Source organism: Rana temporaria, chromosome 5, assembly GCF_905171775.1.
Source record: "Rana temporaria chromosome 5, aRanTem1.1, whole genome shotgun sequence".
NCBI classification, from domain to species: domain Eukaryota; kingdom Metazoa; phylum Chordata; class Amphibia; order Anura; family Ranidae; genus Rana; species Rana temporaria.
The window spans coordinates 374,090,389-374,114,038 of NC_053493.1; the positions used below are offsets into that span (position 1 = coordinate 374,090,389).

At 40.3% G+C, this 23,650-nt stretch overlaps 1 protein-coding gene across 1 annotated transcript in view; it reads right to left on the reverse strand.

The window, feature by feature from the left end:
* Positions 1-11,535: 11,535 nt before the first annotated feature.
* ANGPT1 (angiopoietin 1) overlaps positions 11,536-23,650 on the reverse strand; it is a 406,724-nt gene continuing 394,609 nt past the window's right edge. The window contains exon 9 of the mRNA XM_040354850.1: positions 11,536-14,790. Coding sequence (XP_040210784.1) covers positions 14,630-14,790 — 161 coding nt within the window. The 3' untranslated portion in view covers positions 11,536-14,629. The remainder of the gene's footprint in view (positions 14,791-23,650) is intronic.

Genomic DNA, 23,650 nt, shown 5'->3' on the forward strand with positions numbered 1-23,650 from the left:
CAAAGGAACATACAAAACTCTCTAAAATGATGGTGATAAAAATGTCAGGGCAATCAATAGGGGAACATTATGGTATTGGAATATTAAACTGCTCAACAAAGACCAGGCTTTAACATGTGACAAAGCACGTGCTGTTACCATAGTCTTTCTGTCTCTTGAAAGAGTATATTTAATGCCTGTAAAGAGTAGATGGATTTACTGAGAAAGCAATTGTACATTTATTAAAGAAAATTATATCCTTACATTAAATGGCAACTACAACCATACAGCTAAACTCACTTTTGATATACACTATGGGCTAGATTCAGAGAGAGTTACGCCGGTGTATCAGTAGATACGCCGTCGTAACTCTGAATCTACACCGTCGTAAATTTAAGAGTATTCTGGAAACCAGATACGCTTAAATTAGGCTACGATACGAGCGGCGTAAGTGTCCTATGCCGTCGTATCTTAGGGTGCATATTTACGCTGGCCGCTAGGTGGCGCTTCCGTCGATTTCAGCGTAGAATATGCAAATGAGCTGGATACGCCGATTCAGAAACGTACGTGCGCCCGGCGGATTTTTTTACGACGTTTGCGTAAGGCTTTTTCCGGCGTAATGTTACTCCTGCTATATGAGGCATAGCCAATGTTAAGTTTGGACGTCGGGACAGCGTCAAATTTTTCGTTGTTTAAGTCGTTTGCGTAAGTCGTTCGCGAATAGGGCTTTGCGTAAATTACGTTCACGTCGAAAGCATTGACTATTTGCGACGTGATTAGGAGCATGCGCACTGGGATACGTTCACGGCCGGCGCATGCGCCGTTCGTTAGAAACGTCATTTACGTGGGGTCATGTTTTATTTGCATAAAACACGCCCACCTCTCGACAATTTGAATTTGGCGCGCTTACGCCGGCAGATTTACGCTACGCCGCCGCAACTTACTGTATTTCTAAAAGTATTGGGAAGCCTGACTTTACTAGCACATGAACTTTAATGGCATCCCAGTCTTAGACCGCAGGGTTCAATATTGAGTTGGCCCAACCTTTTGCAGCTTTATCAGATTCAACCCTTCTGGGAAGGCTGTCCACAAGGTTTATGAGTGTGTCTATGGGAATGTTTGATCATTCTTCCAGAAGCGCATTTGTGAGGTCAGGCACTGATGTGGACGAGAAGGCCTGGCTCGCAGGCTCCGCTCTAATTCATTCCAAAGGTGATCTATCAGGTTGAGGTCATGACTCTGTGTAGGTCAGTCAAGTTCCTCCTGCCCAAACTCGCTCATCTTAATGGACCTTGCTTGGAACAGGAAGGGGCCATCCCCAAACTGTTACCACAAAGTTGGGAGCATAAAATTGTCCAAAATGTCTTGGTATGCTAACTCCTTAAGAATTCCCTTCACTGGATCTAAAGTGCCAAGCCCAACTCCTGAAAAAAAAAACACACCATAATCCCCCCTCCACCAAATGATTTGGACCAGTGTACAATGCAAGGTCCATATCCAATACACACACACATATATATATATATATATATATATATATATATATATATATATATATATATATATATATATATATATATATATATATATATAATGTGTGTGTGTGTGTGTGTGTTTCTGAGTGTACATGCATAGATAGGTAACAGTCCATTTACACAATGTAGCACCCTCCTCTAGTTGTTTTGTTTTTTAGCTCCACTGTAGTGAGTGGAGCGGTGATTCATTGTGTTGGTCTGTTCAAGGTTTTTTGAGCATTGGGCTGGCAAATTCAAATGATCAGTTGAATATTTATTATGCCCAAGTCATTCACTGGAAGGAGGCATCCAGAAGGTGGCTGGGGAGGCAATACATGCTCAGTAGGCCTATACAGATGGTTCTTTTCCCTGTAGCAAGGGTTCCAGCCTCCTGGGGATAGCCAGAGAAACAAGAAATTGAATCCTGGGCCTCAGCAAGAGCTAGGATGAGAGCCTGAAGAAGATTGCCTGAGGATTACATTTGCTGGAGGGCACTGCACTGAACTCCTGATCTGGAGAACAATCTTTGTTGTCTCCCTCACTGAGGATCCATCTGTGAAGCCTAGTTGTCAGACAACTCCTGGGACACAGTAAAGTCATTGCAGGTTACTGTTAGTTTTGCAAGTGCCAGACGTTGCTATAGGGACTGGGTCTGTTCTGATAGAGTCCTAGATATACTGGCCATTCCCTGTTATTCATTTCTATTAGAAGATTAGTGAGAAGTTTGTACTCCTAGTACTTTCTACAAACATTTGGGAATATCCTGTGACCCTAAACCCCTCTCCTGTTAAAGTTTTTCAGCAATAAATATGAAAAAGACATCCCCTAGAATGAGTCTGAATAGTCCTTGTGTGTGGGACTGAGCTTGTGTGACTGGCAGGGGGGATTAAAGGATCTCTAAAGGATTTTTTTTTTTAGCTAAATGGCTGCCTTTACCTTACTGCAGTACTGGTTTCATGTCCTTATTGTTCGTTTTTTATTTGAAGTTGCTGTAATTCTGCTGTGATCTCCACACTTCCTGTTTGTCTGACTCCTTATAACCACAGTACTGGGAGCTTTTCACGGTGGTCTAAGCTGTCATTACTGTGTGTCTAAAACTTAACAGAACCAATCAGATTAATTTTAAAAACAAAACACTGCCCTGGATTTGTTTGTTTTTGTTCTGTGTGTCTCTCTCTAGTTCACAGGAACATGAAACCAGTTTAAAAGTGAAACTAACCTGCAGGCACATTATAGGATTGATTTTTATCTATTTGTAATCATTTTTAAAAGGAATCAGTTAACTTGTATGTCCCTATACCCTGTAAACAGTCATTTCCGCAAAAAAATGTTTTTCCTTTAGTGACCCTTTAAGGGGACAGAGGACACTACATTGGGGGAGGAAGTATGAAGGGAACAGAGGACATTGCATTTTTGGGTGGGGGGAGACCGCTACAGTGGGAGGAGGGTGTGTGTAGCGGAAAAATTACATTGCAGGGGGGGTGTAAGGGGACAGAAGACACTAAATTGGGGGAGGGGGTATGAAGGGGACAGAGGACATTGCATGGGGGGGGGGAGACTGCTACAGTGTGGGGAGGGTCTGTGTAGTGGAAAAAGGACATTGTATTGGGGGGTGTAATGGGAAACTACATTGGGGGGGTATGAAGGGGTCAGAGGACATTGCATGGGGGGGCAGAGACCACTACAGTGGGGGGAGGGTGTGTGTAGTGAAAAATGGACATTGCATGGGGGGGTGTAAGGGGACAGAGGACACTACAGCAGAGGGAGGGTGTGAAGGGGTGAGACGACATTGCTTTGGGGGGAGGGGCAGAGGAGACTACAGTGGGGGTGTGTGAAGGGGACAGATGACACTGCTATGGGGGTAGAGAAAAATTAGAATAAAATAGACACTATGGCTACACCTGGTAGAAAATCACAATTCCTCAGTCAGACAACATACACCGTTACCTCAAAAATTAAAAAATAGGACTTGAGGTGTGTTCCTCTGAATTCAGGGCAAGCATACACAAATAGGGGAAAGAAAAGATTTCCCAAGTCATTCTTCAATAAAGAACAGCCGCTATTTATCAAAAATATAAGAATAATAATTTATTGAATATTCCACATAAACACTGAAATGGTAAAAAATAATGAAACCTCCACCACATTCAATAAAATTACACAACGTTGTCTGAAGACAAACAGACATATAATTCTCGCAAAATTCATGGACTGCTATTCCACATTGATAGATCCTGGTGGAAACAATGGAAAATATAATTGCAGAGCTAATCGCTCAAATATATTTAGTGAATGCTAGTTACACACTGAGCATTTGACCATTCCTCAACTGGGTTGGATATTTGATATTAGTGGGTAGTCCAGAAATCAAACCCTGATAGGGAATGTTAGAAACAGCACATTTCCAATCAAAATTAAAACTACGGAAGTCTGGCAGTGTATACAGAGCAGGAATAGGGACGGCTGGAGCAAACAGGGTTCCCACAGGTAGAAAGGTAGACGGTGGTTGTCCACAAGACTTCTGTTACTGGTGGGGACATAATGCTTGGTCTCTATGGGGCAGGTGAGTATATGTGTATGTGTGCACTTCCCAGCCGGGAAGGAAAGAATCAGTCCAGCTCACCGCTCATCCAGTGTCCAGATCGTCTGCAACCGTCAGACAACCTCTTTTCTTTTTACATTTTCCCCTCTGTTTTGCCCTGGTGATCCAGCAGGTAACACACCTCTTGTATTAAGTGCCCCATCTCTGCATGAAGAAGCACCAGAGACACCTTTGGCAGCCGCATAGTAAATCGGGGGGGGGGGGATTGTTAGATATACTAGTAGATTTGGATACACTAATAAATTGAATCCAAACTCCAGCTCAGACTTTTTAAGTAATTACAGTAATGCCCCGTACACACTACCGGGTTTTCCGACGGGAAAACTGCAAGGAGAGCTTTTGACCGGGAATCCTGGCCGTGTGCTCCCTCGCAGTTTTTCCGACAGGAAAATTGCCAATCCCGCCTGACAAAAAAAAAAACAGCTCTCTTTTTTCCCACCGCAATTTCCAGCTGACTTTTTCCCGTCTGAAAATCCAGCAGTGTGTTGCAGAAAGTGGTCATTTTTGGCAGTTTTCCTGTGGGGAAAAACTCAAATGGAGCATAAACACGGCTGGGATTCCCGAGGAAGAGCTCTCATCTGAGTTTTCCAGACGGGAAAACCGATCGTCCGTACGGGGGAAAAGTAGAGAGCAGGTTCTCGGTTTTCACCTCGGAATTTCCGACGGAATCCCGGCCGTGTGTACTAGGCATAACAGTTTTGTTCCTTTTGGGATAAATGTTTTCAATAAATAACTAAAATCTGACATTTGTAAGCCTACCTGTCAGTAATAAATGGTTTGTCTCAACTGCTACATCTACAGGACAGCTTGTTCTGTTGAAAAATAACAGACATACTGGCAGGATCACCAGGTGAAAATAAAGGAAAGACGCCTAAAAAAAAACATCTAAGAATTCACATCTTAGAATTGGTAAGCTGCAATATAATAAATGTTTGCTTGTGGGTTTAATGCTGCTTTTTTCCAGATATCAACAACATTCAGTACAATAGTAATGCCACATGTAATAACTACAGAGACAAGCCCTGCATGCATCAAGCAGGAATGTCAAACAATAATTGCTACCTCCTGGTTTCCCCATAGGAGCACATGTAAAATGCAGTACAGACTGTTTGATGCTATGTCTCCCCCAGACACTCAGGAACTGAAAATGTCACACCTATGGCTAGTACAGAGTTAGATATCTGTGACTTTTTACAGAATAATGGTTTATCAAAACCACCCAAGATTTCCTAAAACCTAATTAACTTAAATGGCTGTAAAGGCTGAAAGTTTTTTAACCTTCAGTGTGCAGCTCTCCCCTCAGCCCCCTAACACTTACCTAAGCCTGATCTCGATCCAGTGATGTGCATGAGACCAGAGGCTCTCCTTGGTCTCCCCCTTCTGATTGGCTAAAGCCTCGTACACACGACCGAGAAACTCGACAGGTGAAACACATCCTTTTGCTCGTCGAGTTCCTTGTTAGGCTGTCGAGGATCTCGGCGAGCCAAATTTCCCCTTTACCGTCGAGGAAAAAGAAGACATGCTCTCTTTTTGGCTCAACGAGATTCTCGACAGTTTCCTCGTCGAAAAGTGTACACACGACCGGTTTCCTTGGCAAAAAAAACCCCAGCAAGTTTCTTGCTGGTTTTTGCCGGGAAACTCGGTCGTGTGTACGAGACCTGAGATACAGCAGCAAGAGCCATTGCTGTCAATCCCAGCCAGTGAGGCGGGAGTGGGGGGGAAGGTCTTATAGATGTAGAAAGCTAGCTCTGGAGCGAGCATGTACGAGTGCCCCCACAGCAAGGGGGAGGGGCCCAGAGTGCCGGCAAGCAGACTTGAGAACAAGAGGATCGGGGCTGCTCTGTGCAAAACCATTACACAGAGCAGGTAAGTATGACATGTTTGTTATTTTTTTTATTTTTTATATAAAAAAGTGTTTCCTTTTACTACCATTACATTCGGCATCGTAGCGCGAGCTACAGTATGCCGGTCTTAAATTTTTAATCCCCGTACTCACTGTGCTATGGATCATTGAAGATTCCGGGGAATGGGCCTTCCTATGGTGAGAGAAGGTGATTGACGGCCGGCCCTGGCACGTCACGCTTCTCCGGAAATAGCCGAAATAGGCTTGGCTCTTCACGGCGCCTGCGCATAGCCTGTGCGCAGGCGTCGTGAAGAGCCGAGACCTACTCCGGCTGTCTTCGGGGAGCGTGACGTGCCAGAGCCGGCCGTCAATCATCCTCCCTCTCCATAGGCACGCCCATTCCCCGCGGGAGTCAGAATCTTCAATGATCCATAGCACAGTGAGTACGGGGATTAAAAATTTAAGACCGGCATACTGTAGCTCGCGCTACGATGCCGAATTTAATGCTATAATCATGTTAAGGAGGGTGAACCACCTCTTTAAGTTTCAGTGATGTTATACTTCATATACACTATGGAGGGGATTTACTAAAACTGTAGAATGCTAAATCTGGTGCAGCTGTTCACGGTGGCCAATCGGCTTCTAACTTCAGATTGTTCAATGAAGCTTTGTAAAAAAAAAAATGGAAGCTGATTGGTTTCTGTACAGAGCAGGCTGCACCAAATTTAGCATGTTCCAGTTTTAGTAAATCAACCCCAGTATTTCTATTGGTTGCTTTTGTGTCAGTGCAAAATCCAATTGATGATAGTAAATAACTGCCCACAATGTACTTATTTAAATCTTAACAAACTTTATTACATGTCATTAACACATAAAGCACGCTGTAAATGTGAGTGATGTGTTTTGATAGTACAAATTGCAAAGTTCAGTGCAGCAAAAACATAAATAACCCGAAAATGAGCTTAATTATTATTTTTTTAAATAGAAACCCAAAATAATGACATTACTCTCACTGAGCCCACATATGACAAGGATTGCTCTGTTTTGGGTACCAGATGAAGTACACAGAAGTATAGGAACCCGTTATTTTTAGGACACAATCCATGATCACATTTGAGAAAGTTTCTCTCCAAGTAACAGGAGGGAACAAAGTAAAACTTTTTCTTGGTATAATCTTTCTCATTGTCTCCCAGTTCAACACAGGTCAGTCTGCCCAAATCTTAAAATTCAGTGGTAGACATGTGCACACTGAAATATTTTGTTTCGGAATTTCATTTTCATCTGAAAAATACATTTATTTTCTTACTCCCGAAAATTAGTTTTTATTTATTTTGTTTCGTAAAAAAATGCATTGTCCGAAAATCCGAATTAATTAAGGTCGAATCTGTCATTGAAGGCTTATGGTGTCTGTCGAATGTTCTAAGAAGATTCGACGAAGCTGCTAAACTGTACGACGCCACAATCGTACATTTCCGGTCCAATGCTCTGCCCACAAGCTATAGAAGATTTCTAATGTTGTATGACTAGTAATAATTATATTTATTCATTATTATTACTAGGCAACTAACATTAGAATTCTTCTATAGCCTATCGGTGGAGCATCTGACCATAAATGTCCATAAATGACCGCTCGCGGAGATCGTAGGTTTTTAGCTGCTTCGTCGAATCTTCATGTCTGTATAATGTCGAAATCTTTTCTCTCTATGTCGAACAATCTTGGACTAATAGAGTTAGGTTAGGCACATTCGACAGCAGATTCGATAGACACAGATCGCTATTGTCACCGGCGCGTCATTTCGAATCTTCTATCTTTATCGAACTGTTGTTGCAAGGAAACGAAAATAAAGCATCTTTTATGTTGGATATTTCAGATTTCGGATTCTGTGCGTTCGCCATCGTTTGTTAAAACGAATGCGAAAAAAAAAAAATTGTACGAAAACGAATGCACATGTCTATTCAGTGGTGGACAGATAACGTGTAATCAGGTATCTATTGGCTTTGTATGTCTTTCACTCCATATACTTTGCTAAAAATAGATTCGCAAGTAGGGTTTCTAGGCACTTTTGGTGGGCAAAGCATGCCCCCGAAGTCAGCAAGATCCTGAAAAAGATTAACTACCTACGTGTCTGTGAAGGTTCTCGTTTATTCAGGTTATGGTACATCTAGTAGTAGCTAGTCACATTCAACTGGACTTGTTCAGAAACATTGAGACATTTCGTAACTTGTACAAGCCACTTCTTCCATTCTAATGAGTGTCAGGAAAATATTTATTTTATTACCATAGCTGGTGTTTATGTGGCCTTTTCTGTACATATATAAGAAGTTGATGACCCTTACCACGTGTGTGCACCTTATTATTATTTTTTTAATTATAGGTACTTATATAGTGCCATCAATTTATGCAGCACTTTACACATATTCTGTATATTGTATATTCACATCAGGCCCTGCCCTCAAGGAGCATACAATCTAATGTCCCAAACTCGTACTCATACATACTAGGGCCAATTTAGACAGGATCCAATTAACCTACCAGCATGTCTTTGGGAGAAAACCAGAGTGCCCAGAGGAAACCCACACAGGCACAGGGAGAACATGCAGACTCCAGGCAGGTAGTGCTTGTGGTTGGGATTTGAACCGATGACCTCCGTGCTGCTAGGTGGAAGTGTTAACCACTTAGCCACGGTGCTGCCTTTAATGTACAATCTAATTAGAAGTTTTTTTTTGGACTTCAGACAAATACAAATAATTTGTTTATTAGCATTATCAGCAGATATGTTACATTTAAATTGTTTAAATGTAAAGCCCTTTTGACACCCAATCCCTATAAGATAGCGGGTGTCAGTGGATGAACATCCGCTGACACCCAATCTCATCAGTGTCCGCAATCCTCAGATTCTTCAGACGGAGGAAAATATAATTTTTCCATACGTCTGCAGAGTGGATCGGGTGAACACGAACAGACGGTCCGTGTTCATCCGATCCCCCATAGGGGAAAGCAGAGATCTGACAGGGCGGTCCCTGCACAGTGTGCAGGGACCGCCCTGTCATCTGCCGGCTCAGCAGGGATCAACAAAGCAATCCCCGCTGAGCAAGCGGATACACATGTACGGATCCTCACGGGATCCGTACATGTGAAAGGGGCCTTATACATCAGACATTTGATACATTCCTACCATAATTTTGGCTCACACTATGCTTTCGCTCTACAGATGATCATGATTTGCTATGCTTTACATGACAGTTCTTTGAAGTACTCATATAAAATAGAGGTGGCAATTTTTTTTGATCAATGGCTCCAATATTACAAGAACTCCTGAACCTGCAGGAGAAAACACTATGCACTTCAAATGAAGCAAAAATGTGGATCCATTGTTTAATTGGCCAATCCCATTATATATGCATTTCTTAAAGTCCCTTGATCATGAGTAAGGCACATGTTTCTGCAATATTTGCTAAGATTTTTGAGAAAATTGTGAAAGTTAAAAGAAGTAGCTGTTAAAGTACCATTTTACACAACAGGTAGCAACATAAATAAAAATGTTTTCAATTTATTTTGATATATTTTTTAATATTTTTTTCTAAAGTCTATTTTGAACCATTTAGTGAATTATTAACTATTTTAAGGGTCACATGGATGTAGACAATAAACGACTCTGTTCACTCATCTGCGTTTTTTTTTAAGGTAAGAGGCATTTTGTTTAATGATTTTATCTCATCCCAGTACATTTTTTATTTATAAAAAGCATTCTGGGAACATTTACTCTAAAATGTATCTACAATAAACAGTTTACCTCCCATGCTGTGTTTTCTGACAATGTCTCCTTAGCAAAGACAAAGGAAGTATCGGTGTTCTCTACCTGTAAATGCAAAAAATTGCAAAAGAGCCCGACATCTCAACACATCCCTAAATAAGCCAATTGCTATACCCCCAAAGGGGTGTGTTTCCTCGGTGGGACTTTAAGTGTGTGAGGCAGGCTAGAGTATAAGACTAAAATAGTCAACACGTAGGTATCAAAAGTATTCAAAATTTATTAAATTTAAATAATGTTGCTCGTTAGAACAACATGTCGGAAAGAGTTTGTTAACAGCATAAGGTACAAAAAAGGGTTTTCCAAAATGGCCAATTGAAAACAAGAGAGCACGGCCTGGGGAGGACTTAGCAAATACAGTGCCAGTTCATATGACCGATATCACAGAAAAAATTATCATTGACTGATTGGTCAGGTCTGCCTGAATTGGAAGTGTAAATTGTTTTTCAGTGACCTTTATGTAGAAGTCTGGAACAGGTGCATCCAAGCTGCTACCTCCTGTGTAATGTCTGGTGAGCCCCAAGAACACAGCACTCAGCCTGGGAAGTCTCTATAAAGCTCCATGTACAATCCATGCAAAAAAGGGAGAAAGGCTGGTGCAACGAAAGTCAACACGTTTCACCCATTAGGCCTTAATCATGGCTTTTATGTAGAAGTCTGGTGTAAAAGCCAAGTTCACCTTGTGTATAAAATGGCCAATTCAGAAAAGTTGCCTCAGTAGGTTAAAATACATTGTGTATTTTTTGAAGCTATTATTTATCCTAATTGTCATACATGTAGGTATCTTCTGACCCCTCTTGAAGCCTGGTCAAAATACTCCCATGCTGGTTACATCCCCATGTCTTTTCTGGCTAGTTTCCTGGACAGGCCCAATGTTGGGTGTTCACATCAACCATTACAGTACTCTCCTTTTTGTAAAGTTGTGCATGCACAGTGTGCTCTCCCTTGCCCTATCCCTAGTCTCAGCTGATGTGATCTTATTCCTGTAATGCTGGGGGTTAGTGCCCAATGTCTAGCTTGTCCAGGAGGCTATATCAGATTGAAAACAGAATTGGGGTATTTTGACCAGACTTCAGATGTCAGAACAGACACGCAGGTGTGGCAATTATATTAAACAATATTTTAAAGAACAGAACAGTACATTTTAACCTACTTGGGCCTCTTGTTGACAAAAGCCATCTGATACAAAGATGAACTTGCCATGAGCTGTGCCAAATGCAGTAACTTTTAACAACTACGCCATTCCTCTTACCTACAGTCATCTGCAGTATCGGAAATCTGATTAGCTGACATGCAAGTTACAACTCTTTGCATGCCCTCATTGCTCTCTGCAGTCTGCATGGGAAGCAGAGACAGGATGGTCCATTTGGTAATGTGGTAATGCGTTATTTGCCATAACAAACACATTTTTTTTAGCCATGTGATAGTTATTTACAGATCTTATTGCCTAAAATACAGTTTTATAGCAAATAATGATCATTATAGATTATTATAGCTTAGCAAATGAACCCTTAAATCAACTGATTTTATCTCATCCCAGTGCACTTCAATCATTATTGGATGCCCCTTGCGTGTCTCACTTTTCCTCTCTCTTCACAGACTCAAGGTTCTTTTTGGCCTGTTGTATTATGAACATGTATTGTGTATCACTGTGGAAAGTAAGAGTAACAGGATTTGGCCTCAGTAATTGACAGGCATAAACAGTTCTGTAAACATGGTTTAAAAAAGTCTACAAAAAGTAATACATTTTTATCTAAATCTACTTTTCATACTCACTGTCTCATGTTTTTTTTTTTTGATTGCCTAATCCCTATGTTGGTTAGAGGTTTATAAGTATTTGACATTTCTTAGGGATTCATATAAAGAGGTGTTCAATTAAACCAAATACTCATAAACTTTAGTCAGTCAAGGTGGCCTCACTCATTATAATAAGGGCATAGGGAGTCTCCAGCAGAGAAAGTGAGACCTCTTCATTATGTGGGTAGAGCCCGGATCTCATGTCTAGGGTCCACCATATATAAGAGAGGTCATCGGACAGTGGGTGATTAAACCTTTCAGTCTTCAACCAAAACTCAGTTTGAGTTGAGTTTTGGATACTGTACCAATAAAAATATGAAGGCCACCATTCCTAACCTCTCATTCTGAACATGATTAGCTGTAATATAGATATCTGGCTTCAGTATATGTTGAGTCACAGATCTGGAACAAACATGCTTATGAAAAGTTCTGATCTCCCTATCCACTTGCTTTTTACAAACAGTGACTTGGAAGGGAATGTAGTTATAGAAAGCAGGGGCCTCTTACAAGGAGGTCATATACCAAAAATATACCAAACATATGCATAATATATATGTTGTACAACCATACTCCATACATGTATACTAAGGTTTATTATAGATAAACAAAGCTATGAAAAATAAAAGTGTAAAAAAGTATTTTTTACAGCTACCTTGTGTAACAATTTAGCTTTAACATGTACTGTAATACCGTATTGTGGTTGGGTAAATGAGAATTGATTTGCTTAAATTGGTTTATTCTTCTTGTGGTACTTGTGCTTCAAACCCATATATTGTTGTGATCTTATTAAAATATATATGTAAACTACATTTAAAAGCATAGTTGGTGCAGATGTGCTTTTGGTCTTTTCTGCAAGTGTAACTGTGTGCTACACATACATCCTCCCTAGTAGCATGCTGTAGAGCAAATGTTTAATAACATTTGTTTGTAATTTTTTGCAACTCAACGGCCAACTTTGACGTGCAGACGTATACTGTATGTATGTTGTTTAATACCTCATATGTTTCAGTCTCTCTACACTCTTCACACAGTAACTGACAGCATCCTGACAGCATATAGTAAAGCTTCCCCTTATTTGGAAAGTTAAACAGTATTTTAGAAATGTACTGAGTTGCAATAATGCAAAGCACTGCCACTTACATTTTAGCACCCCCCACCTTTTAACATAACCTGATGCAAACACTTCACTCTCATGACATAGGAAGCTGTTATGAGAACTGTGATCAGTACCTTCTATTGTTACAATTTGGTTTGAGTCTAGGGTGAGATGATATCATTGTAGATACCCTAGTACACTGCAGGCCTACTCTGACAGCGACCGTACCCCTGCCTTTGGACATGATGTACAAAACAAAGTATTTCTGTGATACCCATAGGTACTAATATACCAGCTTCCATTACTCCTAATGAAATCAGAAAGGGCTAGGAAGAATCTTCATGGCTACCATGAACAGCCCAAACTATTTCCCTTGAGACATTATTGTGGCAACCATATTGAGGCTGATGTATGGTATACCAGCTGGTGCACTGGCACAAAACAAGCATTTTCATTGGTTGTTGCCAGCCACAGTTAAATTTGTGTTTTTATTACTTAAGACCCTTTGTGAGTTGAAGCAATATTTAAAAAAAATATCAGTCCATTCAGTTACTGAGGAACTGGTGACCTCAACGTGGTACATGCAATGGGAAAAAAAGAGAGTGCCAAATGAACTGGCAGGAAGTTGAAAGTTGATTATATACGTGGGGTGTAATGAGTAAAAACTTTAGAAACTTTCAACTTAAAGCTTACTGAACTCTTCAGTTTGGACTCCACCTTTTTTCTTTTGATGGTCACATCCAAAGTTCCACTATTTTGTTCTGGCACCTTTGGACTAAAGGAAGCTGCAAAAGGAATCACTCGCTTCATTCCAGAAGACAGATATGTGTTGGTTCTCTGAACCATCTCACCAAATTCCAGTGCCACCTCCTATATAATTTTATATTGACAAGCTACCGATACCTATTCTATTTATAGAAGACATCTTCTTAAATGTGGCTTATATCAAGGGCTGTCTTTCAGTGATTTGCCTTCACTGATCATAGTTAGTTGCATGCCTATGGATGTCTGTAATAAGATCCCAAAATAAAGGTACCTGCCGCTTATTCCCAACTTGAAATAAAGGACGTTATCTCCATGTGGCCATTGCACTCATCCAGGTCTTTATACATTGTATTTAATATTGATACCATTATTAAATCAGTTATGTTGATTTCCAGTGAGCTACTAAAACATGCTTATTGTCACAAAATGATTATTCCTTTGCATGTGGCCAGCAGGTACATTTTCATTACCCTTCCTTTTACATTTTTCATCTATTCCTGCCCAAGTGGCCTCTTTTCAAAAAACACATTTATTGGTTAAACAAGGATATCACATACCAACCAACCACATTGATGGAAGAATTAAATTGTTTTTGTTTGGTAACAATGTTATTTTTTCTTTGTATTTTAGTTGTTTTTGTGCCTACACCCCCCAAGCACTTTAAGCAGATATAAAAGGTTCATGTTTTAATACTTAATGGAACAAATTCACATTTTCATTTTGAAAGTATATTGAAAGATTTGATGCGTATCTACATATCCAGCCCATGAAGACAGTCTTCTGAAAAAGTCCATAGAAAAATATAGAAATAGCATGAACCAGAATGTTTTAAATGTGCGTTGATGCAAAAGTTTTTTATTTTTTCCCCAGTCCACATAATCATCGAGAATTGTTGGGTAATATGTGTCTTTTTATCAAAACATACTGACTACTCAGTTTCAATACCATGAGATATACAGGACCTGTTATCTTATGGCAAGTTCAGCACTGAGTCAATGAAGAACAAATCCATAATGGCTCAACCATTTTTGCAGTTGTTTGCTGTAGATCCAGCAGCTTTGATTGTGAAGGTATATTTCCAAAAGGAGATCAGCAAACCCTCACACGGATTTCCTTATGTGTGCTGGGAATACTGTAAGTCATTCCATATTTTCACAACTGATATAAAATACAAATAAACTTCCCATAACTGAAAGTATTCCATTGTCATTATCTTCTGAATTAGAAGTCCAATGGTCGAATCATCATTGTTGTTGAACGCAAAGAGTAGCTTGGCCCTTTGAAATAATGCCATTTTATTCCATTCAGTTTTCCATGGTTTTGGCCAGCGTTGTAGTACATTCCATTAAGATTAGAAGGGCCACAAGCATCAAACCACCAACCTGTATAAGGACATAGAAACACATTTCACAGATAGTTAATAGAATATTGACTGCAGGGAAACATATGAAATAAAAAAAGGAAAAAAGCTTAAAGGTCAATAAATACTGTATTTTATGAAAAATGCTCTCAATTGATTTAAGGTGCAGTAAAACAGTAAGAAGTCACAGTCTTACTATTCTTTTGGTTCATAAAACAGCTACAGATATAGTAAAAAAAAACCTCTCTCTTGCTGCTATGCTGCAAAGAAGGACCCCTGCTCTCTATGTCCAAGCAATGGTCATGCGCCCTTCTGATTAAAGAGCCATAGCTCTAACGCACCCGAGATGTGTTAGAAGAAAGCTGTGTTTTTTCTGCAGTTGGGGATCAGGCTTTTTACTATGCCTATGGCAGCTTTATGAACTAAGTAAAAGGCAACACACTGATCACTTATGGTTTCTCACCACCTACAATCTATTGACTGCATTTTAAATGAGTATTAAGTTGGGCTTTAAAAATCTACATTTGTGCAGTACCATTTACTTATGTTTTTTTTTTCTTTTTGGAGGCTTATGCCTCGTACACACGAGTTTTCTTTTTTTCTCGTCGAGTTCCACGACAGTTTCTTGACGGAAAACATACACACGACCGTTTTCCTCGGCAAAAAAGCTTTGCCACCAAGTTTCTTGATGGATTCTGTCGAGGAAAATGGTCACGTGTACGAGGCTTCAGTGTCTAAAATGCTTTCCCATATCCCTGTATGTTGTATCCTTTAAGATGTTCATCCAAAAGTCTTTTAAAGATATCCATACTCCCGGCAGCCACCACCAATTGTAGGAGAGCATTCCATATCCGAAAAACGAACAAACTGTCTGAACGACCGAATTTCGAACGATTTTTCGTATAGTGTATGGCCAGCATAAGCATTGTTACCCTAGGACAGGAAGTGTTTTACTGGACTGGACAAGAACTCATGTCAGGGTTGTATTAACCAGCCAAGCCTAGTATAAATGTGTAAGGTGTTACACTAGACTGTCCTTACAGCTTTGTTTGCCATTGTCCAATCTCCTGAAAGCAGCTGCATTGGTTCCAGAAAATCATTCTGTGTTCTGCTATATACAATTAAGAAATATTCATTTACTTGCAAGGAATATTTGTTTCTGATATATTAAGTTGCTCTTGCATTTCCAATTTTGCATTATACTCGGCAGTGGCTAAATACAAAGACATTTTGTTGAGGTGCCCAAGTTCCACATCTTCATTCTGTGCTCTTTCATATGGATTTTGTTTCTAGGTGATCCATCAAAAGAGACAGTACATCATTTATCTCCATGGAGATGACAAGGGGCTGGTTGCCAGGGAAATTCATTTATGTATACGTAGTTAACACTGACCATTGCATCAAGCAGCTATCACTCTGCACTGATCTTTCGGTAATAACTTTGTGTTTTCCTTTGAGGTAACACTTCATGATGGGTCTACAGGGAAAGATTTACACCAAATACATTTGGCATGGTTTGTGTTTTCAAATAGTTTCTACAATCAACTACACAACAATGCCACTGGGACCAATGGTGAATGAAATATAAATCTTTCAATTAATCTTTAGTCCTATGAATAGGTGACTGTACAACTTTTCATCATAAATAATATTTTACCATATAAACTTTAATGGGTCAGTTCCCCTAAAACTGATGAAATAGTTATGGTTTTATTCTGATGGGCTATATGAGAAATCTTTTTATATCTCTTTGGGGCTCCAGTTTCCAGGCCTGACTTGCACACCAAAAATCTGTTGAATTTTCTTAAAAAAAAACGATATAGATATATATGTATAGCTAGGAACTCCACAACTAAATGAAAAGCATAAAGCTTTTATTATATTTAATAATATAAAGCAGCAAATAAAAAATACATACAATAGTTACAATGTATAATACATATATGTAAAGTGCTCCGTAAATTGATGGCTCTATATAAGTGTAGTGAAGTGGTATAGTGGTAGATAATTGATATTTAGGTATTAGTATGATGATGTAAGTTATGTTCCAGCAGCAACCCAAGTTCTCCAGAAAGTGCAATTTATTTGACTTCCAACACAGAACAAATTCCAAAGTCCACAGATGAACAAATCCAACAGAGTACATATAATTCAGAGTCCCATTTTTCCTAGATCAATTCTAGACCTGTGCCTTCATAATCATAGAGAATATATTCAGAGAATAACTAGACTGACCTCCAGAATTATATTGCCTATCCGCTGAATGGCTGAGCAATTTGATTGGCCATCTTTGATCTACATTGTGTCTCTCAGAGTGACAGATAAAGACCCTAGCCAGAGACGGCTTGAGTCATAACATGCCCTAATTTGCATTCTTGCATATTAACATCAACAAGTCTTCTTTGATATATATACAATTAGATTACAGATACCAAAGGTGGCCTGAACACAGTTTTGATGTGTAAAATAAACTTATCCTGGATTCTTGCATATTGACATCAACAAGCCCCCTTTGATATGTGCAATTAGATTACAGATACAAAATGTCAACTGAAATCTGGCCTGGTCAATTTTGAACTTATACATATATATAATAATATAATATCCCACATAAATTGGCCAACATATTACAACAATAAGTACCTGAAATAATAATACCAACCACTTAGTGTCTGCTACCCCTCTCTCTCATTCCCTCCACTGGCTTTCACTCACCAAACAAATTAAATTAAATATTCTAACAACAGCTTACAAAGCCATTACATAGACTAACCTAGTCTCAAAATACCAAACTACTCGTTCCCTTCATTCTTCCCAAAACCTCCTGCTCTCTAGTTCCTTTGTCATCTGCTCCCATGCTCGCCTCCAGGACTTTTATCATGCCTCTCCTATCCTATGTAACTCCCTACCAGAATCTGTCCTGCTCTACTTGCTTTTAGACGATCCTTGAAAACCTTTCCCTTCAGAGAAGCCTATCCTGCCTTCACCTAACAACTGTACTTTTAAACAACAGGTTGGCTTTAATGCCCCCCACCACAGCAGCACATAACCACCTTTCCTTCACTTCCCCGCTGCTTCATTCAGCCTCCAGAAGTGAGGAAAGGATACTGTATTCAAGTTCTGAGTTGCTTTAGTTGGATCTTACATAGAGATAAGGATTTTCTTCTTGAACCTGCATGACAGGGTTGGCTGTTGCCAATTGGCTGTCACTGAGAGGAAGGGGGAAAAAAATAACATGCTGCTCATAATCAGAAGTACTGGGTGCGTTATTTGAATCTGGAGGCTGAACGGAGCAGTGGGGAAGTTTGATTTACTCTGCATGGGCAAAAGCACAGGTTTGCTTTAAGGTTGATAACCTTTTTTTTTTTGTTACTAGGATTAAATGAAACAGACCCTTTTTTTATTGCAACATCGATAGCAAGAGCAAACCCAGAGCAACCTAAGAACCAATTTATGTAAAATAATATTGTGATGTCTGACACATATGATGTATATTGTGTGAGTTTATGTAGATAACAAAAACATATTTATAAAGGAACCTGATTGCATAATTGCTCTGAAAACAATGGTTTGACTCGTTTGCATAGCTGATTTCTTGGCCAACTACCATAACACAATACATCACTATAAACAAGTTGATGGAAAGCATTGATTCTTCAGAATTAAAGCACCAGACTTCAAAGAAACTACTGCCCACTGTCACAACAAGTCTAAGTAGACCTGACATGGACCTGTTCTCCATCCATCAGTAGCTGACCAGACTGTCTGTAGGGAACCAGCTTTCTGTCCTGTGCTGTGTACAAGTGTCAGTTTAGTATGCGTATATAAGCACACATTTTACAACAATGAGATAAAGGCTCTTATCACATTTAAAGGGGAATTCCATTGTTTATGCTATTGTTTTTGAACATTACAATAGTGTCAGAATTATGCCATTGTAATATTAATGCCCCATTTGCTCTTAGAACTTTAAAAAAAAAATTAATTGCTGCACTGGAATTAAAGAAAACAGCTTTCACTGAAATGCTTACTATTGCCGCTGCTGTCCCCCGTAGATTCAATGATCTGCAATGCGGTACCCAGTACCATTTAGCCTGCATATTCTAAGCCCAAGGTGTCATGAACACAAACTTTGGGGGCCCCTCATTAAGTAACCCTGGGCTCACAGGAGAATAATGCCTGCAGGAAATTGCACTGACATAATTATATGGTGCCATTTTTTTTCAGCATTTAGGAGCGCCCACTGCCAGAGGAAGAATGCGAAAAAGGGTCCTTTGACATCATGAGAACCGGCTAAAGACTGCAGAATTTAAGGTATCTTTACATTGAAAAGGTGGAGTTGGGCTTTAAAGTGTTTCCACACAGAACTGATATTTCAGTGTTTCTTTAAAGTAGTCATTTTTTTTTTTAAATTATAAAAATATTCTAAAACAGATTAGAAAAACATGTAAGAGCCGGTTCACACACAGGCGGCACGACTTTGGGGGCGACTCGGCAGGGTGATCTCAAGACGACTTGAGAGGCAACTTGCAAAATGACTTCTGTATTGAAGTCAATGCAAGTCGCTCCGAGTCGCCCCCAAAGTCGTACAGGAACTTTTTTCTAAGTCGGAGGGACTTGCGTCGCTCCTATTAGAATGATTCCATTGAATAGAGCGGAGCGCTACTTGTCAGACGGCTGAGTCGCCTGACAGGTTGCCCCTGTGTGAACCGGCTCTAACCGCTTTGTGTAAAAGAAGTGATGCATTGCTAACAGAGGAGTAGTTCAGCAAAATGTTTCAGTGCTGCAAATGTAATCAATCATCTAAGGCCTGGTTCCTTTTGCAGAAATGCTCTACAGCCCATTTAACATGGTTTCCTATGGGACACTTTCACAGCTATGTTTTTTTCAGCAGCTGTTTTTTGGAAAGGGTCAGGATTTTTTTTTAAACTTCAATAGACTTCAATGGAGATACTGCAGAAACGCATGTAGTGCATTTTGAAAGTATTTTTGATGCGTTTTTAATCTGCCCAACAGAAAACAAACACATCAAAAACGCGTGTGCAAAAATACAAAACGCACTGCAAAAACGGATCAAAACCAAACTACATAGGTGTGAACCAGTCCTTAGAGGACCAATCACTCTGATGAATCCCCATGCTATATAGGTGTGAACCAGTCCTTGGAGGACAAATCCCGGTGGCATAGGACGCAATCCTAGGAAGTAGAGAGGAAGGTAACTCCGCTGGATGTCGACATCTAAACAGAACAAACTTCCATAAACTGATCCTACGGGCCCTGTTACCACAAACTTCAGCCTTCATCTATATTGCCTCTTGTGGTGTTTAAAGAGAGTGTAAATGCTGTCTGTTGCGCACCAGTCATAGTGCACATTGCCATGTGAGTGTATTTTTTTTAGCATTGTTTGCAAATAAATTTGCAGATAATTGCAGAAAGTACTATGATGGTTTAACTTTTTTCTTTTAGCACTATCCTTGAAAGTACAGAAATTGTATCCTGGAATCGAGATGGAATTCCAGCTACATATTACATCAAGCCATGTTTTCCCATTCAAGGGACAGGCACATTTTGACCTAATTTCTGTAGGTCAAAAGATAAGGTTTTTTTTCTTTTTGTTTAAGAATAACAAACATGTTATACTTACCTCTTCTGTGCAGTTGGTTTTTCACTGAGCACCCCAGATCCTTTTCTTCTTATGTCTCTGGCCCCTCCCTCTTGCTCCCACAGCAAGCAACTTGCTAAGGGGCACCCGAGCCGAGCCACTGCTCTGTATTTCCATTTAGACATGGAGCCACAGCTTGACCCCACCCCCTCTCTCTCCTCATTAGCTCACTGACTTTGATTGACAGCAGCGGAAGCCAATGGTGCCCTGCTGCTATCTCAGCCAATGAGGAGAGAGAGTCTCGGACAGCTGAGTCTTTCCTGCAACATTGCTGGATCGAGATGACGACTTTAGAACCGCTTTAAAGCGCTGACAAATGTTGCAAATGCACCAGTTTCAAGGAAGTGTATTTGTTAATGCAAACTAATCTGGGTGGTTTTGCTACCGTGTAACAAGATCAGTTAGCCAAAATATGTACAAACTACAGGGAACACTAGCACCTAGACATTTTTAGCAGACTGTTGAGATCACATTAGTACTTTTAGAAGTGTTTTATCCTCATATACGGATATCTGTAAAACACACATTGCATAGCATGCAAAGTAGAATCAAGAAATGTGTTGACGTTCTTTAAACATGTTAATCTAATATTAAATAAAGAGTCTTTATTTTTCACTTTATTCTTTGCCATGTTTAAAAGTACACATGTATAACAAGCAATGTATATTTGCACACGTTCACGTCTTTCACCAAATCCATCAGTACTGTGTCACACTAAAGTGCATGTGAGGGACTGGGGGAATTGAGCATCGGAAACGTTTGAGAAATGGAAGAGGCTGAAGAGAGCAAGCTCATGTCATCAGCAAAGAGTGCGGCCCCAACCAATGGAAATTACCGTGTTTTTGTGATAATAATATTAAAGCCATCAAAGAAGAACTCAAACAAATGAATAACATAATCAGCAATAATCTAAATATTTATTCTGTCCCTCCAAAGTCATTTTTCAAAGGAGTTTCTCCAGATGAGTGATATGAACTGTTAATGGCACAAGGCAACAGCCAATAAAAACACAACCTTCTACAGTAAGACTGCAAGAAACAAAAGGCTGCTTGTATTGCTTCCATGTAGAGTCCCTTCTTGGTCTACAAAGTGACTACAATGCATGGAAATAGATCCAAAATAACAATAATTTGCATGCAATGTAATGATAGCTTAGAGAACAACACAACAGTACCAGCATTGATGTTGTCATGAGATGACAATATAATTGTAAGAAAACAATTTGCATTGATCTTGCTATACTGACTCTTGTGGCTGAGTTCAGCCTATATAGTTAAGCAGTCATTTGGATGGAAAAAGGGCAAGTTGGAAATATTTATGACTCTCACTCTGGGAGGTGTACAAGATAGCTTTTACAGCTGTATATTTTCTTCCTTATTATTTTAAAGCTGACTTTAGCTTTATACAGATAAAAGGATAGGTTTGGATGTAGATAAGTTGAGAGGGTTTTGTAAATTTCATTTAGTTGTATGACCTGGAGTTGCTAGGTTATAGCTCTGTCTTGTGCACTTCCAGATTTCTTGCCTTCCGGATGCCTCTGCTTGCTTAAAATTTTAACCACTTCAGCCCCCTTAAAGCGAAGGTTCACCCAAATAACATCAATATCAGACCAACTTCTTTATACTTCTAACATGTACAGTCCGCATTTATTTTTTATTTTTTTTTACGCTGTACATACCGTATAATCTGTGGCCCAAATTCTGAAAGGGCTTACGACGGCCAGTGGAGAAGTATCAATTAAAATATTCTTAAAAGCATTGCATTCCCTTTTCACCTACGTATCCTGTATAAAAAAAGATCTGTGGCCCAGATTCTCATAGGGCTTACGACGGCGCAGCACCATGTGCGCCGTCGTAAGTCCTAATCTGGGCCGTCGTATCTATGCGACTGATTCTTAGAATCAGTTACGCATAGATAACCATTAGATCCGACAGGCGTAAGGCTCTTACGCTGTCGGATCTTAAATGCAATTTTTTTTTCGCCGCTAGGTGTCGCCTCCGTCGTTTTCCAGATCGAGTATGCAAATTCGCAAAATACGCGAATTCCCAAACGAACGCGCGGTCGACGCAGTGAAGATACGACGTTTACGTTAGATTTGCGACGTGTAAAGTTGCTATGGGGCAACCAATGTTAAGTATGGCCGTCGTTCCTGCGTCGAAATGTAAAAATGTACGTTGTTTGCGTAAGTCGTCCGTGAATGGGGCTGGACGCCATTTACGTTCACGTCGAAACCAATGACGTCCTTGCAACGTCATTTCGCGCAATGCACGTCGGGAAATTTTAGGGACGGCGCATGCGCAGTACGTTCGGCGCGGGAACGTGCCTAATTTAAATGATCCACGCCCCTACCTGGATCATTTGAATTAGGCGGGCTTGCGCCGGGGAATTTACGCTACGCTGCCGCAACTTTACAGGCAAGTGCTTTGTGAATCAAGCACTTGCCCGTAAAACTTGCGGCGGCGTAGCGTAAACGATATACGTTACGCCCGCATAGTTTTACGCTGAGATATGAGAATCTGGGCCTGTATTTCCAATCTGGCTTCCGGGGACTTCTCCCCGCGGGAGTAGGCGTTTCTATCCTGAGGAGGAATGTCCTCTAGGAGGTCGCCCAGATGATTGACGTCCTTTCAGAAAAAGTTCCTCCTGGCGGCTAAGGCCCCGCCCCCGTATTGCATATTAGCGTCACGAGTCACGGCGTTTCCGAAAGAAGCCGAACATGAAGAAGCTCTATACAGCGCCTGCGCAGTCAGCTCTACATGGCTCCTAGTTGGTGCCGTATAGAGCCCGTTCGCAGCTCTGCATGTTCAGCTTCTTTCGGAAACGCTGTGACTCGTGACGCGCCTACGCAATACGGGGGCGGGGCCTTATCCGCCGGGAGGAACTTTTTCTGAAAGGACGTCAATCATCTGGGCGACCTCCCAGAGGACATTCCTCCTCAGCATAGAAACGCCTACTCCCCCGGGGAGAAGTACCCGGAAGCCAGATTGGAAATATAGATTATATGGTATGTACAGCGTAAAAAAATAAAATAAATGGGGACTGTACATGTTAGAAGTATAAAGAAGTTGGTCTGATATAGATGTTATTTGGGTGAACCTCCGCTTTAAGGTTTCACCCCCTTAAATGGGTTGTAAAGGTTTGTTTTTTATTTTCTAAATAGGTTCCTTTAAGCTAGTGCATTGTTGGTTCACTTACCTTTTCCTTCGATTTTCCTTCAAAA